The sequence below is a fragment of the Varroa destructor genome, unplaced genomic scaffold (assembly GCF_002443255.2).
Source record: "Varroa destructor unplaced genomic scaffold, Vdes_3.0 BEIS01000005.1, whole genome shotgun sequence".
NCBI classification, from domain to species: Eukaryota; Metazoa; Arthropoda; class Arachnida; order Mesostigmata; family Varroidae; genus Varroa; species Varroa destructor.
This window is the reverse complement of record NW_019211458.1, coordinates 14025230-14041257: the sequence shown is the minus strand read 5'-3', so window position 1 is coordinate 14041257 and position 16028 is coordinate 14025230. Positions and strand designations below refer to the sequence as shown.

Sequence of the window (16028 nt, the reverse complement as noted above, 5' to 3'; positions counted from 1 at the left end):
ATATATAATGCTTTGTACCTTTGGCTCATCATAGAGTTTCAAATGGCCTCTTAAAAATCTACTAAGTTGGCGGGAAAGCTCATTATTATTTAGGAATCTAACTCATTTTAAATTGATTAATAATTGCCAATATTAACACTAGTAACAGCTGTAGTAGCTAAATTAATTGATCATTCCGCTTAAATAATGGTCAAGCAAGACCATACCATTTAACATAACAATTGTGTATCCCTTCATTCCGCCGAAGGTAAGGCATTGTTCGTGATCGTCGCAGCTTTTCATAAGACCCTGGACCATCGCCAGCGTTATACCAGACGCGTCGCTTTGACCAGCTATCGCCACATCTCGTGAAATAAAGGAGCTCGAGGAACGCTTACTATCTTGCTCGCCCCGTGGCGGTGCTGGTCTGATGAGGGGCATTTGGATCCGCGACAGCAGCGGGTGGGCACCAGCGTATACTCCTCCCTTCTGCACCGGGCCTATGACAACACTTTTCCTGGATGTCGTCATCACTAAACGATCTGCTTCAGTCCTGTGTTGTCTAAAGAAATGGTGGAACCCAGGGATTTATCGTTGCCCTTTCCCAGGAGAATAAACTCACAAAACAGTTTGCTCATTCAGGGAATCACATTGCTCCCCATTGATTTCATAAGGCATTGCTCGCCGTAAACAATAGCAGTGGTTGCCTGTCTCATGGAACCTTGGACGTTCAAGCGCTTGGGCAGGCATGTGGACAGGATGGGAGTGGGTTGTAGTGGCACGCCTCCTCTAAATCGCTGCTCTCCAGCAACGGGCCGGTTGCATCCGTTCGAGGTGCCTAGATCTTCCCTATATAGATTGCTCGCTCGGACGGTATTGTCGGTGTAGTCGGCGTATATCAGCTCATGTATACACACCGTTTACGCCGGAATTGGTCCGTTCTCCGAACACGAAGCAGCAGGTTGTCCATTTACTTGCTGCTCTAGCTCGCTCTGCTAGATGCTACTTGGCAGTGTGGCATACTACCAAACCGCAGCAAATGCACTGAAACCCCTTGGTTTAGCGTGCGTGTGTCTCTCCAGGCGCGTAATTGCGAAAAGCCGTTTACCATCTAAATAAACAGGTCGAAACAAGAGGAAAGCATCTAAGCATTTGCCTCTGACCGAGTAGCTGTAACGGCATACCAGACGAGATGGGCCAAGCAGCATACGACAATAAAAAGAAGCAGTACTTGCTATCGCCGGATCAGCTGTTTTCGTTCGGTTGGTCAGCTTAGCAGACCCTTGCACTTGCCCCTGCTCAGCGTTCCCTCGTGTACACACGACTTCTACTAGTGGTATAGCAAATTTTCAACGACTACAGTTTTATTTGGTGACCAGAGTAAACTTGCGGTCTCAGATAATGCTGCACTCGTATCTCCACAAGTCGTCACTGCAGACAGCACTACAAACTTACAAGGCGACAAATGACGTTGGTAATTCGTAGCTGGAAGCAAGAACTAATCATAAAATATTTCCATAATTTAAAATGGTGATTGCCGTGAAGTCATCGAGATACCTCACTTCTGCTATGCTAACGCATAATGCCCTAATCACTGGATTATAGCAACCAAAAGAATAAGCAATAATAACTACTGCTCACATCTTCCTGGTGTACAAATCTCGTTACCATTACTAACAGCACGGCAGCAGCTTTGGTACTATTACACTCACATACCGCGCTATCAAGATGCTAGCGGTGACGGCTACGAAGGCAGCTGTTTATTATGGTAGGATGTTTCTACATGGTGGACACGTGAGGGACAGATCACGGTCCATGCATTAGCAGGTCTATTTCATCTGGCAGTCTAAAACTACTACACAGACACGCATACAATTCATGCGTGTGTTACTGCACGTATTGCTAGGCGGCACCCTTTACTGCATCCTCGCTGACTATCAAACCGGACACAACAGTTCGTATAGCAGTCCACGTGATAAAATCACTGTGGAATTAGTCCTCATTCTATCGTATGCATCGGAAAGACAAACCAATAACAGTTTCTTGCCAAGCCACCTGCTGCTTGCTACTCACAGAGCTGTCCGCGACAAGATCAATCGGATTGACAACAGCGCATATCGTTCTTTTGGTTTGGCCTCCACCTTTTTCTTGTGGCATTTGTCTGCTAGACTTTCCATTCTACTATTCGCAGTTTTTCAATTGCTTTCTTGTTTGGCCATGGTATCTATTAAACATTCATTGGACTCGCCTACCCTTCAATAGTCGACATCAATAATCCGCTTACCCAACATTACCTTGACCGCAGGTGAACGGATAATCGGACACAGGCACTTCACACGCAAGTGCATAGATACTTACCAACAAACAGAAACATAGCTTAATTAACATTAATCAATTTAGAGGACGAGAGGAGATTAGATTAGTATCCATAGCGCTTAAATAGACCGTAGAAATTGACATAATAGCGTCCTGTTCTACTAACCATTAAACTGATCTTTAACATTTTTTATGCTTAAGTGTGTCAGATACAGGCTTTGATGTTCATAGGCATTTTGAACAATGACGATTAAAAGCACGAATTTTGCGAAGAACATAGTCAGTTGATATTATCTAGTGCTAACTATGGCTGTAAAATGGAGAACAGAGTCCCTTTCGGTGCTCATTACAGTACCTAGCGTTCGTACAGCAATATAACACAAGCAAAACTATAGTTTTGGCTAGTGTCTACCTGCTTTCCGTATGGGCATGGATAAGGGTCACGAAATCATCTACCCTAGCGATTATTGGCTCCATAAGAAAATAACATCGCTCCTCAAATGAGCAGTATTTCAGTGAATCTGAATGAATATCTCACGCTGTTACCACAGAGAACACGAGAGTATGTATAACTTTTCTGTACGATCGTCTAACGACGGTACTCCACCCATAAGCGTCGATATGGCCATATATGGGCAAATAGAAATTAATGCAAATTACGGTACTAGAACACTAAAAAGCCACTCATAAAAACTCTGCCGATACGCCATTGACCGTGACCCTTTTTACTTTGTACCTATTCTGTATCGCCACCAACCATTTCTTACAGAAAGGTGATATTATTAGCTGTACATCTATAGCCCAAGTCAATTACAATGGGTCGCGCTTGTTGTATTTGTAGGACATATGAAAGATTCGACCAGTTACTTAAGTTTGTTGAAAATAATTTCTCGAAGTTACATCACATCTAAGATGAACGATTGCAGCAGAGCATAATTGGGTAGCAGTATGAATATAGCCTGACGTTTCGTGGACCGCCACCACATGTAATGGCAGAAACTACTAGGCCTAAGCAATTTCCCATCCTAAATTGATCAGTGTTTATAATGTTGTTGCCCCCATTCGCCTTCATCCAAGGTCAAGATATAAACACTTCGAGTTCGACTTTACTGAAATAATTTAAAATAAGCGTTCATGTATAAAAATGCGCATGGGATTCTTAGCACAGCAATAACCGTTGCGAGGCTTTCAGACGTAATATGAAGGACGATACAGCTGCAATGAAGCTATTCGAAATATGCGTCAATCTCACATTATATGTCTAGGGTGACCGTCCCCCCAGAGGGGTGGTCTTGTCTGGCCCTAATGAGCAAAGCCTGATGCGCTCCACCTGGTTTTCTCTTTACGCACAGCTGCACACCAGCGAAGTCAACTCTATAATGAACTATGGCTGTAAGCATATATCAGGAAACCGCTATTAGTATTAAATTGGTAATATAAAGGTTTTCGGTAAAAGATCTACACTTCAATAATATATGGGCGCAGTTACCAAAAATACCTTTAATAGCATACGCAATTTGCATCATGTGACATCATTTCTCAAGCGACTGCAAGTTCCTGACAAGATCGTTAAATCCTTAATATTTGCCTACAAAAGTAAATATTCCATATACTACACTTATGTTACTCACTGCTCTCTTCATTCGTTGCAGCTAATTCAATTATGAGAAAAATTGTTTTTCCTACTCTCTCGATCGAGCGAAATTGACAATCACCCATCATTCTTAACAACGACACGACCAGTGAGTAATAGTAAATTGCCGCAAGTTTCTTCATTTTGCCTCTACCTCACAAATGGAGCGGAACAACAGAACTGCACAATACTTCTACTGTTTCCCTTCCTCTCTTTTCTTGAGGTTTAACCTTCGAAGCCGCGCTTTTAACAAATTTTCTATGGCTAAAAATTGTCTTCACTCTTCTGATATGGTTCCAGACACAACCATCGCTACTGGTATCGGCTTATCGACCTAAACGTCAGCACCGTGTCCGTATAATGACGAAATTCAATTCGTTACCCAGTTTCAATACCGCTTGCGAATCGTTTTAGAGTCCAACGCTCGATGACTATGAAAAATAAACTGTGATGTGTGAGTCTGTCCCTGGTCATCAGGACATAATGTGATTATGCAAAGTGTCGTATCAATGAATAGTGAAGTGACGGCGAAAGCAGTGTATATGCATATATAATCAGCCTTTCTGGGATGTCAAGAATGATGCAAGATCGAGAATGCAGTCTCTTCCCGCAGAACTCCTTTGACGGCATCGCTTTTAGTGCTGCTGTTGCAGCATTTGGAATACATAATATAAATGACTGATTCAGTTGTCGTGAAAATTATATTAGCTTAAGCGTGGAGCTTCAATATAAACAGAATTAATTAATTAGGCAACGTCCGATGATTGTCGATAATATAAGTAGACTGCATTTACAGATCTATGATAATAATATCGATAATGATATTATTATATAACTATGAAAATTGTTCAAACACGTTAGTTGAGCTCCTGTCTAATCGTGATTTCGACAAGCAATCTCAGAAAAACATACAGGTGACAAGACACGAAACATCGACGCTCATCTCCAAACAAGCTCTATTGCTTTTAAGCAAACTATGTAACAGCGCAAAGTTTTGAGTTTCTCGCCTTGTACTTCTATTAAGCATTGCTTCAGACAGCTGCCCTCCCCCCTCCCCCTCCCCCCCAGCACGCAACTAGGTGGGCCTTGCTTCAGATTTTACCCGCTTTACGTGTCCCTAAGTTAGTAGTCAAACATTATACTATCAGAAGGGCAAACACGGCACACAAGGTCGGATGATCACTGATGAAGAGTTTCATTCTATCGCAGACAAAAGACCGATCTGAATTCTTATTATAACGAATACAGTAGCGTTAACTGGCAATGGTATCTTTTATACAGCCAAGCTATAAAGACGGAACGAATCTGATAACACCAGTATTAATTAACAAGAGGCAGCGATAGGATGTAAGTTACGTTGAACGGCTGCTAAACCACAACAGACATTCTCTTACCCCGCTGATCACTTTGCCCCGTTTAGCCTGCATCTTCACACCTCTTTCCATTTTACACTTCACGTCATACAAAAACACTATCCATTTCCAGGCAAGCACTTCCTACAATAAACACTTTAAAGAAACGTTTACGTTATTTGGAATGGTACGGCATTATATGTAGTCATTACGTATAGTCTAAGAGGCGTGAAAGCCGACTACCTCGCCTAATTTTTCCAATTCACCAAACCGTAACGGAAATGTGTATAAGTTCAGGTTTAGTTTTCTTTTGCGAAGACATAAGTTACCGTGTTATTATATCGCAAGTTATACTAAACTGACTAAGCCTCTGGCTGAAACGAATCAAGGGTCGCTGACTTTAAGTCCCGTCGAAGATATAAATACTACACACAAACCGTGTGAACACACAAAACTATTTTATATCATGATGTACGAGAAATTAAATAACTCGTTAGTTTTTGAACTTCCAATCGAATTATCTAAGCACGTAGGTTAAAAACTAAAATGAAAATTTATACCAATATACACCACTACTGTATTCTCAATACGCACGCCATACATACTAGCCACCTGAAAACCTCAAATGGAAGATTTTAATATGGTAGTGACTAATATGTATATCGGTTCATCCTATTCGAATACGGCCTGTCGTTGGATATCAGGCCAGCGCCCTTCGGACTAGCTGTTTTATTCAAGGCGATTCGCATTTATTAGTATACTTAGTTCTCATAATTCTGATCTGCTGTGATCCAGAATAAATTCCGTAGTGGTAATAACCAATAATATTGTTGAATCCAAGAACGATACATATAGGAAATGTTTGTTGTTATTCTCCAGGTCTTTATTCACTATCGTTCCATGTTAAAGCCATTAACTCCAACTTCACATCTATGTTTTACAGCACTCATTCTAAAGTTGCAAAAACAACGCCAATCGATATCAAAATATTTCGATTGTATAATAAATATAAGAACTGCCATATATACCATAATATTCACTTAGTTCATTGAAACATTTGAAACTAAGATTTAATTTTTATTATAGAGTCCTAGCTTTTCCACACCAACAAAGCTTGCAGGTTTTACAATCGTCAATTTTCACGTGAGCCCGTTGAACCGACAATCCATGTCATCAAAATAAGTAAAAAACTGTGTATATTTTTTCAGTGCTCTTCACTTCATATATTCATAAATTTTAGAGCACTCTTTGACTTCTTCTATTAATAGTAAAACGAAGTAGTGGATTTTGACTGTCTTCTTCGACAAAAACTTTATCAAAAACCAGATGGCAAAAAATTCAGAAAAACCAGCAAAACCAGAAAAACAGCCAAGACTTAAACAAACAAACATATTTCGTCAAGAGTACAGAATAGACGAATTTCGTAAACTCCTTCGGATGCTGCACCTGGATTAGTCACCATCTACCGACACCGGAAAGGAACAAAAAACTTTCCTTTTATCACCAACTATTGAAAGTCAAGGGTTGTTGACACAAAAACATGGAAAGTCATCTCTGTTACAGCAGTGGAATTTAGATTCAATTTCTTTATTTTGTTAGTAAGGATAGAACATCGCCTAGTATAACGATCTTGTGGTAATGTCATTTATAATAGAAGAAGCGGATAGCAACCATTCTACAAGGCAATTATTACTAGTCACTAGACGTTCCGTTGCTGGACTGGATCAAATACAAGAAAAGGATTAAAAGATTTGAGCCTTCCAAACCAGAATAAAAACTGACGCCTCTAATGACAGTTATTTGAATTCCTCCATAGTTAGTGTCTATACTCACAATGAGCTCACCCTTTAGACGGCCATTCGCTATTAGTGCGTACATGTACATGAATGCATACTCCCGATACAGACCGCCAGTCCCGGGCAGCATAGGCGGTTGCGACAGCTCTTACCTTTAAATTGTTTGGGGCCTATGTCGAGTTTTCAGACCCGGAGTTCCATTCACTTGCTTCGAATCGATAGATATTCACTTAACACATGCTGTCACATTGATGTTCACGATAAATCCGTAAGGTGCACTCAACTTTGTGGCGGAGCCCTTCGTTCTTCGTGTACTGTTTCGGCCCTAGCTGGCAGCGTAGTGCGACCGCTCCAATGTTTTGACACTGACTGGCCTGCGTCTGGTGTGGTGGGGGACCGGAGCGATGGCGTCACAATCATCATTCCCAATGATCTTGGTGAGCGTTGAAAACTGCGAGAGCTAACCGGGCGCCTGCGAGCGAACGAGCAAACATAGAATCTCCGAAGTTGCCGGGGCGTCTGTATTAGGGGATGGCAAATCTCAGTTTGAGTAAAAGACGACTTTCATATATACAAGGCTTGCATATAGTTCCGGATGATACAATACTGAATGCGTGCTTGTCTACAGATGAGAAATACCTGTGAAATAGGATTTATGTGAATACCAGTGTATGACGTCTGCCAATATTTTATTGTGAATATCTGGCTAGTACATTTGTACACAGACATTAGAACCCTTTATTATTAACTTGTGATTATGACTTTTCACGTGGTTCTCTCTATACCTATAACTATCATGCCCGAAATTAAACACGGAAGTTTTTTTTTTGAATTTTTTAAGCTTACTTAGATTTTTCAAGTACTTTTGCGATACGTTCCTCCGAGCGATCAGAGAGTTTTGAAACAGTCAGTTTATCTTTAATAGGTTTCGCAGACAACAACAGGTATATCTTGAAAGTATCAATCACTATTTGTGTATGTTAAACAGGGCCGTTAGCTCTTTAATATTTATAAATTGGGAGAACATTCGTCACTTCTTACCGGAGAAATTAGTTTTACGTGGTTACAGTCGTCACAAGAATACTCAAATGACAATGTCCCATTAGAATCTTCGTTGAATTATTTTGTAAATATGAAACACTAAAATACCTATCATGTAAATGCTAATCATGTAATATACCTAATAATTAAGCATGGCGTCCTTAACCCTATTATTGGTGAACATGTTGAAAATGTATCTACATCGTTTACTGTGTGATAACAACGCGCTCCGAAAAGCAAGTTAGGTATTAAAAGGCGTCCAGTATTTAGCCATTCTATACTCTGAAATTAAGTAAAACATCACTTTGATTATATCTTCAAAATGTTATTGTTTATTTGTATTTTATATGAAAACTACAATTTGTTTTAGTGCATGTCTATAACCTGAAAAATCTAAAAGCTTTGGAAACAATATTGTTTTGAAAATGTTTAAATGATATAACTTCAGAGCAACTAAATGATGTAAAATAAGAAGCGCTATAACCAGCGTTGAATCGAATCGGCTATATTAATGTTTTGCATATCCACCTAAACATTAGCTACGTTTTCGGGAAAAGTGTTGAACCTCTTTGAAATTATTATTTATCAACAACAGAAGAAATCAACTATAGAGGCTACATAATATTATTCTTTTTGGGTGAGGGCATTTTTATACTTAAATTCATTTAATATTCAAATCATAATTCTGAGAACAGGAATTGACGAAATTTTAAAAAGCGGTACGAACCGGGTCTATGCTTATACGCTGAACTCTTAGCGCTACTGATAATTTAAACACTGAATTTCGGCATCGAAAATTCTGTAGAAATCATTCATTAGAGACACAGAAGCGTCTTTCCAATCAACTGTATTGTCAGATGTAAAAACGCAAAAGAAATCAATGCTTACTTCTCTTTTATGTTAAAATCCTTTTTCGAAACTCGTTATTTTTCCTATTATAGTATTTTCAGTAATTCACAATATATATATATATATATATATATATATATATATATCAACCTTTAGCATTTGGAATGCAATGATTATAGGGTGCTGACAAGAACATTTTACCTGGATTTCTTAAGCAGAAATAAAAATACAACACGAGTCAGTAATGATCAGCTGGATTTCTTATTTTATGGCTGACAAACTAAGTCAAAAAGAATAATTTCAGGCTTATTAGGACATTTTTAAATATTTTTAAATTTAAGTAAGTTACATAAAAAGTAAAATCTGTCAAAAGTTCACCTGGATTTGAGCAAGCAAAACAAATATATTCGAAATGTTACGCACAGAGCAGCACTTTTGAGTAAAGATATTAGTGCTAATAGACTTGACCCTTGTAAAAATATAAACTACAGCCTAAAGTAATGTTAAGAATAATAATAGTAATGCTACTGCTAGTAATAATAATAGAACATTAACATCGTGCCTCATTTCCGCTACTTTACCATAGAGTACGTTATTCATAGTCCGTATCTAATCCGTGAGACGGATGTGCGAAATAGGTGGCTATGGGATTCGATGAAGGTTCCGTATTCGGAGATATGGAAGAATAGGATCATTTAGTAATTCTGTTATCATACCAAATACATCGATTCATAAACAGCAGAATCTTTACTACTTTACGACTTACAGAATTTGAATGCTGAATGATGCGATTAACAACACTGGGCAAATCTTAAACTAATTTGTGAAATCACTGTAAACAGAGTTTCCAAAAAAATTGCTATTTTTTGCGTCTCAATTTTACTTAAGAATTTGCCTATTTTGCTCGGCAAAAATAGATAGCAAGAGACGCGTAGTATGAATACAATAACGTTCTCTGAAATCTACGAATCTCTAAAATACAATCTCTTAAAGACCCTATTGATCAATATAGATTGGAATAATTCAATTATAAGGCATTAGTGGATCCTGCTTCAGGTTCGCTTAACTCGTACAATAAAGAACCCTGTAAAAGCTAAGCTATATATACATATATGGCACATGAGGATGATCATAATAGACGCATCTTCAATGATCACCGTTCAGGTACTTAATTTCGTTTTATCTATGAATTAGTTACGACCAGTTGTCGCAGAAGTCCCGACCACTAAATTGTTTTTGGATTTATGCCCAATACTGTGCCTGCACTTGAATTGTATTCGACTGTAGTGGAATTCGCAATAATATCCATGCAGATAATTTTTAGTGACCGTTCTGTTGTGCTTTGAGGAGTGCTTCAACGACGAGTTGCCGAAGCGAATGTGGATTGCAATGATCGCGGTAGACTGTCCTGGATTCGGATGGCGCCTTACTAAGGCACCGATTGCTAATATAGCGAACTAAAGATGGAGCTGCGTCGCGAAAGAACGGCCTTTGTGGAGGCAGCAGCGAACCCGAAAGCATCAGCAGTAGTCGCCGCAGGTTTGAGTCCCAAGTTGAACTTTTGCAGATCGGTTTTCCACCGTTCGCGAAATCTCGCTGAAGCATGAAGTAGAACAAAAACGACTATATACTGAACTTATATATATATATATAATCTTCTAGAGTACCTATTTGTGCTATTTTGCAACGAGGGGAAGTGCGCCCGTAAAAATTAAAGACTTATAGAATACTAGAAACGTACAGACACGACTAGCATGCAAATGTCATAAAAAAACAGAATATTTAAAAGGCTAGCTTGGAATGTTTCTAAATTTGAAAAAGATATATCTGTTATCTTGCAGTAGCCCGACACAATACATCACGGACGCTAAAACTAAGCGCACTACCTGTACACAGCGTCCCTTGCAGTCAAAATAGTCACAGTCCTCATCAGTTTCACAGGGCGTACTATCCATGTTGAGCTTTAGCGATGATTCACTAAGCACAGCATCGAGATCAAGCAGTTTGACATCTGTAGGTATACGAGTCGGTGGATGCTGGTAGCGGAAATCTTCCGAATACGAGAGGGAAGATGAAGTACTTAAATTGAGTCCGATACCAAAGTGTTCCCATTTGAGGTCGCACATCTGCACTCCTAGACGCTCCAAAGTCTGTGCATAAAATCATAATGTACACGAAACATTAATCTTTAGTGAAAGTAAGTGAGTATTAGGCAATTAACCATCTAAAGCAAAACATTGCACCGTAGGGTAAAAATCACACATCACAGCAACCACTCGTAAAGCTCTTTTTGAAATATAGCTCATTAGATATTTTAACCACACAGCACCATATCTTTTGAGGCAACTCAAGTGTTTCACTTTTCAATGCTGTTTTTAATATAAGCATGCGAAAAACTAAATTAAAATAATGCACCAAAGCGTACAATCACCAAATCGACGAGTTTGATCGCTACCGTCAATCGATCCTCCAAAGGCCAGCTATTTATCAAACCCAACTCTATGTCCGCTTCTTCTACAATAAAAAGATGCGCGCACGTGCCACGAACTCGTGGAAATGGAGATAAATCTTGGGAAAACAGGTAAGACCATACAAATTCGCGTTGTTCCAATAACTGCAGAAAGTGGGTACGCTGCTGTGGCGTTAAGTTCGGCGCAGAGATCCTGCGAACATGCAAGTGTACAGTAAGCCATCAAAGTAATCGATAAACGAATCCAGAAAAATTATTAGAGTCTTAAAAATAAATTTTTACTGAACTACGGATAAGCTCAACATGCTTCGTGAGAGACAAACACATATTTTTAACCGTAATACAATTGGAACTCACGTATAGTTATAATTCTAATTAACATATTTTATGCACGGACTAATTGGTTATACTGACAAGAGCATGATGATAATCGGTACTTCGTTAAGCCTTATTTACCTGTTCCAAAGTAGTTCTTCATTTCGTATTGTGTAAATGTTTTCAATAAGCAGACGCATCCGTTCCTGAAAATCACCGATCGGATCAGTTGGGCGAAGTGGCGGAGCCATCTGATCTGGTGAGGTCCAGGTCAAATTTCGGCTCTTGGCTACCGCCTTTCCAAATGGACCCCGAAGCCGAACTACGACACGTTTGCCAAAGTGGATCAAGTTGTCACAGCTGGAAGAATAAGTTAAACTTCCTAATCGAATCCGTATCAATATGTGACAGAGCTCTACTGAACATATATGAAGTAAAAATTATTCGTGGTGCTAAAATATTTAAGGCAACTTTTATATAATGGAGTATGATTGCACTCAGGTCTGTATTTCAATTGGGAATTTTGAAAGAAACGTTTAATATGTTTATACAGAAGCCATATTGATATTGATTCAACACAATTTAATGCAATTATCCTACTCGTTTTTACATACACGAAAAGTGATTACCTTTTTTCTGAAGTTTGCTCACAAAGTTGGAAACACCAGTCACCATCAACTTTGCCGTCTCTCCACGCGCGACAAACGTTATCCAAAGTAGCCTCTTCACATGGTGAAGGACTCAGCAGAGACCAGAAAGCGATTGTTATTAATCCGACGACTGAGCTCAAAAGAATCGCTCTCTTGTAGAATCGAAACCGCATGACATCCTGTTAAGCGGTGCTGTTGATAGCTTTATGTTTTGATGAACCGAGGAATAATATCTTTCTTCTGTCAAAAATGTCTCATAGTTTCCGGTTCACTTTCCGGATGTTACTGGGAGATATCATGTAGTACATGCTTGACCTCGTAGACGTGCATCTTTCGCATATGTTTCTTTCACATCGTTGGTATAGGATTTTTTTCTTACTTCGTCACATCTCTATAAACTTGATACATAAGAAACCTAACCTTTAATGAGTTTCATGTTTCATTTCACATTACTTCTCCCACTTTATTAAAGGCCGCATTTTAGCAGGTTTGAAAAACGTTTTCCGCTAGTTTTCAGATTTGATTTCAGATTCGAGAGAGTTATGCAAAACTGGCTATTGATATTCAAAGATTCTCACAAATTTTTACTTATCAAATCTGTTTGAGACCAGCTTGTGCTGAAGATCGCGTCTCTGACTAGCTATTGTATTTAGGAACTAAATACTCCTAAGTGAGCATCGATTTTCTTGATTGAAATACTAGCGTTCAATCAGTCAAATGCTATTGTTCATTTTAATGGGCTATAAAAAAAACCGTATGATAGCTATGTCTATCTTACAATGATTATATAGGCAACATTGATGTAATTGTTGGAAAAAACAATCTGACCCTGAAGAAAATAACAGAGCTGATTCTCTGTACTGAAATGTTTAGCTGAAAATCTCAATAAGTATTATTAAATAGTTACTGTGAGTAATTGCAGTCAAATCGTTTTATTCCGGAGACAAGAATTGCACATAAACTCGGAGAAGAATATTATTGGTTGAGTAAACTCAGATTATAAACATTTGAAGAAGAAGTACATGGCGTCATTCGCGAATAATCATATTATCCAGTATAATGACACCGTACAATTAGCCAAAAAGCTCTTACTGCTGCTGCTAGCGCTTAGAGTAATAAGCAAAGTATTATAATTACTATTAGAATGCATATTCCGCTGTATGTGTGCGTGCGTACTAGTGAAGTTCAATATATGCGCTGCATAAGTTAGGTTTATAGCTATCAAATTAGTGAGTGGAAGGGAATACATTACAGGCAGTGGCCATTTTCAATATAGTCAAGTGCCCTTTTCTTTCGCTGGGTAAATCAGTCTACTGAGATTGCGTTTTATAACGGGAAATATATGGTTAATAGTATCTCACACCAATGACGAAACAGCGTTACTTTGTACACTGTTTTAAAGAAATGCGCGACAAAACCTGTGCTATTGTGAAATCATCAACCGCGAATGTATAACAATCATCGTCTACAAATATAGGTAGATATCAAGATGTCACTCTTAGGATATACGCCACAGGTTTCAGTGCAGAGTGGAAATGACATGCTTATGTGAAGTGCATCAGAGACAGCAATAATCCCGTAAGAACAAAGTACAAAACTGTGTCAAAAATGTACATGACAAAAATATAAATTTACTTCCTGACCTCGTTCACATCATTTGCAGACTGAGAGGCTGACCGCAGCGGCAGTGGCAACAAATTTATTCTCGATTTTTCGGATCCGCGCCTCGTCGAGTAGGAATTATGCTGCGCGCCATAACTCTCGTTTAATGTCAATACACTCAGTCAGCCTGAAGGCGTCGTATTAGATCTCGATCGTGCTAACTTCGAGATGATCTTCCCTAACAGTTATCATACGACAGCAACCTAAACAGCTGATACAGAAACTCATGGGGGCCGCCATGGTTGTTACTATAAGCAGACGAAACATTGTGGTCGTTGCGGTTTTTCAGAAATTTGACTTTGTTCAAGAAGGTTATGAGAAATGTAACAGAGCAAGTAAGCTAACAACTGATATATACCTTCTACATCTTACGGCCACTGAGTGGCTATGAAACAGAAGCGATTTAGGAACGCTTGACCTTTTATATACATAAACATCACGGACCAGATCTAATGTACAATTTTTGTTCTACAAAAGCTGCACGATTCTATTTAACATTTTATAGATATATACACGACTGAACGACACAACCATTTATGGTTGAATTTGTTTAACTTTGCTAATAGAGCTTACCTTGCAATTAAAAAATCAGCTACCCAGTATTTTTCGAAGCTAGACGTCTCTAGTTGTCGCGCAAATACTTAATTGAGCTTGTTTGTCTATTGCATCAGCATTGTACATGTACATGTTGTCGTCATCGATTCTGCTCTTCACGTTGTGAAACCTTTCCTGATAGAAGACACAAAAATCTAACGAATCGTTGCTGGCCAAGTCGGCTGGATCTTCATTGGTCGTCGTATCGTAGCTTTTTCGCACAAGCCCGCGCCCTCGAAAACGCTGTTACGATTACTTTTTGTTATGGTTTCGCAGAGCAATGTCTGGTCGACGTGCCCTGTCCTGTGTCTTCATTGAATTAACCAAGTACGACAGATAATTGCGGTCTCACTTTGTGGCCAAGCTGAGTGAGAGAATTTACTTCTTTCTTAGTTGTTTGTTTATCAGCGCTGTTGGAGTAATCTCCACGAGTTTCTTTCCTTTTCTTGTTATTGAGAAGTAGCTCCCCTCGCCTAACCTCCTCGTAAACCTACGCATGGTCTTACCATCCTCGCCAGCGGCTCGTTACTTTTTGCCTGCCAGACATTGGGAGGAGGTAGAACGAGCGGCCGTTATTGATCGTCTCTGCCGCTACTGTTACCGCGTGGTTAGTACTGCCAACCACCCAACTGAGTTTTTCGTTTCGCTTGCCTTATCAGCCTTTTGAGGTGCGCTGTTGTTTTTGTCCTCGCTGCAAGCTAACAGACGACAAGGGTTCGCGCAGAAAACAGACTGTAGTAGAGTAGACAACCACCAAGAAACACACAACATAACATTCGTGCAGAAGAACACAGAGGAGTGAGAAAAAAGATTTAGCCGTTCTTGCAGAACAGCAGCAGCAGCGAAAACATAGTGGCCAGTGACCGGGTAGATCTTTCTCCTCGTCGTCTATGGTAAGCAATAGAATGAGCGTGTTGTTCTGAGAATTAAGCGAAGCTGTTTGTGTTTATGGCCAAGCCCGCTTCTCGAGCTCTGTCTGCTGTGGCAACGGCGGCGGCGGCGCCACCGTAACAGCATCTCTTGCGGATACGGCGCGGGGCTGGTTGACGGCGGTAACAGCAGAAGTAGCGGCAGAGGCAGTACCCGCAAGAGTGTAGTACCGATCAGTAACAGAGCTGTGGAGTGGGAGTGGATCACGGTTGAAGATTGGCGGAGTCCTACGCAACGGACGTATACGCAGGCAGACAGATAGTTCTTGGCCCCAGCAGCGCCAACTGGTGAAAAGCTCGCGACGGTAGTCATAGCTACTACGAACGTTGCTACTGGCAAAACAGCGTTAAAAGGATAGGCAAATCGTTGTTGCTGTGGTCAGGCCGCTGTCGGCGTCACACAGCGTTAGAATCTGAAATATAGGGGGCGGTGGTAATAGTA

General features: G+C 39.8%; 2 protein-coding genes across 21 annotated transcripts in view; both read right to left on the bottom strand.

Annotated features, from left to right (window-relative positions):
* The window catches only part of alpha-Cat (catenin alpha), a 42546-nt gene extending 34846 nt beyond the window's left edge, over nucleotides 1-7700 (bottom strand). For all 5 annotated transcript variants that reach the window (XM_086991198.1, XM_022807050.2, XM_022807049.2 and 2 more), the window contains exon 1: nucleotides 7229-7700. The gene's annotated coding sequence lies outside the window, so the exon portion shown is untranslated. The remainder of the gene's footprint in view (nucleotides 1-7228) is intronic.
* A 1504-nt stretch (nucleotides 7701-9204) lies between these two features.
* On the bottom strand, nucleotides 9205-15078 carry LOC111250983 (uncharacterized). 16 transcript variants are annotated; one of them, XM_086991207.1, is made up of 7 exons: nucleotides 14637-15078; nucleotides 14045-14146; nucleotides 12381-12603; nucleotides 11893-12111; nucleotides 11392-11629; nucleotides 10853-11116; nucleotides 9205-10562 (listed from the first exon to the last, which is right to left on the bottom strand). In XM_086991207.1, the coding sequence occupies exons 3-7, from the start codon at nucleotides 12572-12574 to the stop codon at nucleotides 10287-10289; spliced, it is 1191 nt and encodes a 396-aa protein (XP_086847333.1). In that variant the 5' UTR covers nucleotides 12575-12603; nucleotides 14045-14146; nucleotides 14637-15078; the 3' UTR covers nucleotides 9205-10286. The 16 variants fall into 16 exon arrangements, with proteins under 16 accessions (XP_086847333.1, XP_086847334.1, XP_086847330.1 ...); XM_086991208.1 differs by having other exon boundaries at nucleotides 12381-12580; XM_086991204.1 differs by having other exon boundaries at nucleotides 12381-12816; nucleotides 14637-15076.
* Between the last annotated feature and the right edge of the window lie 950 nt (nucleotides 15079-16028).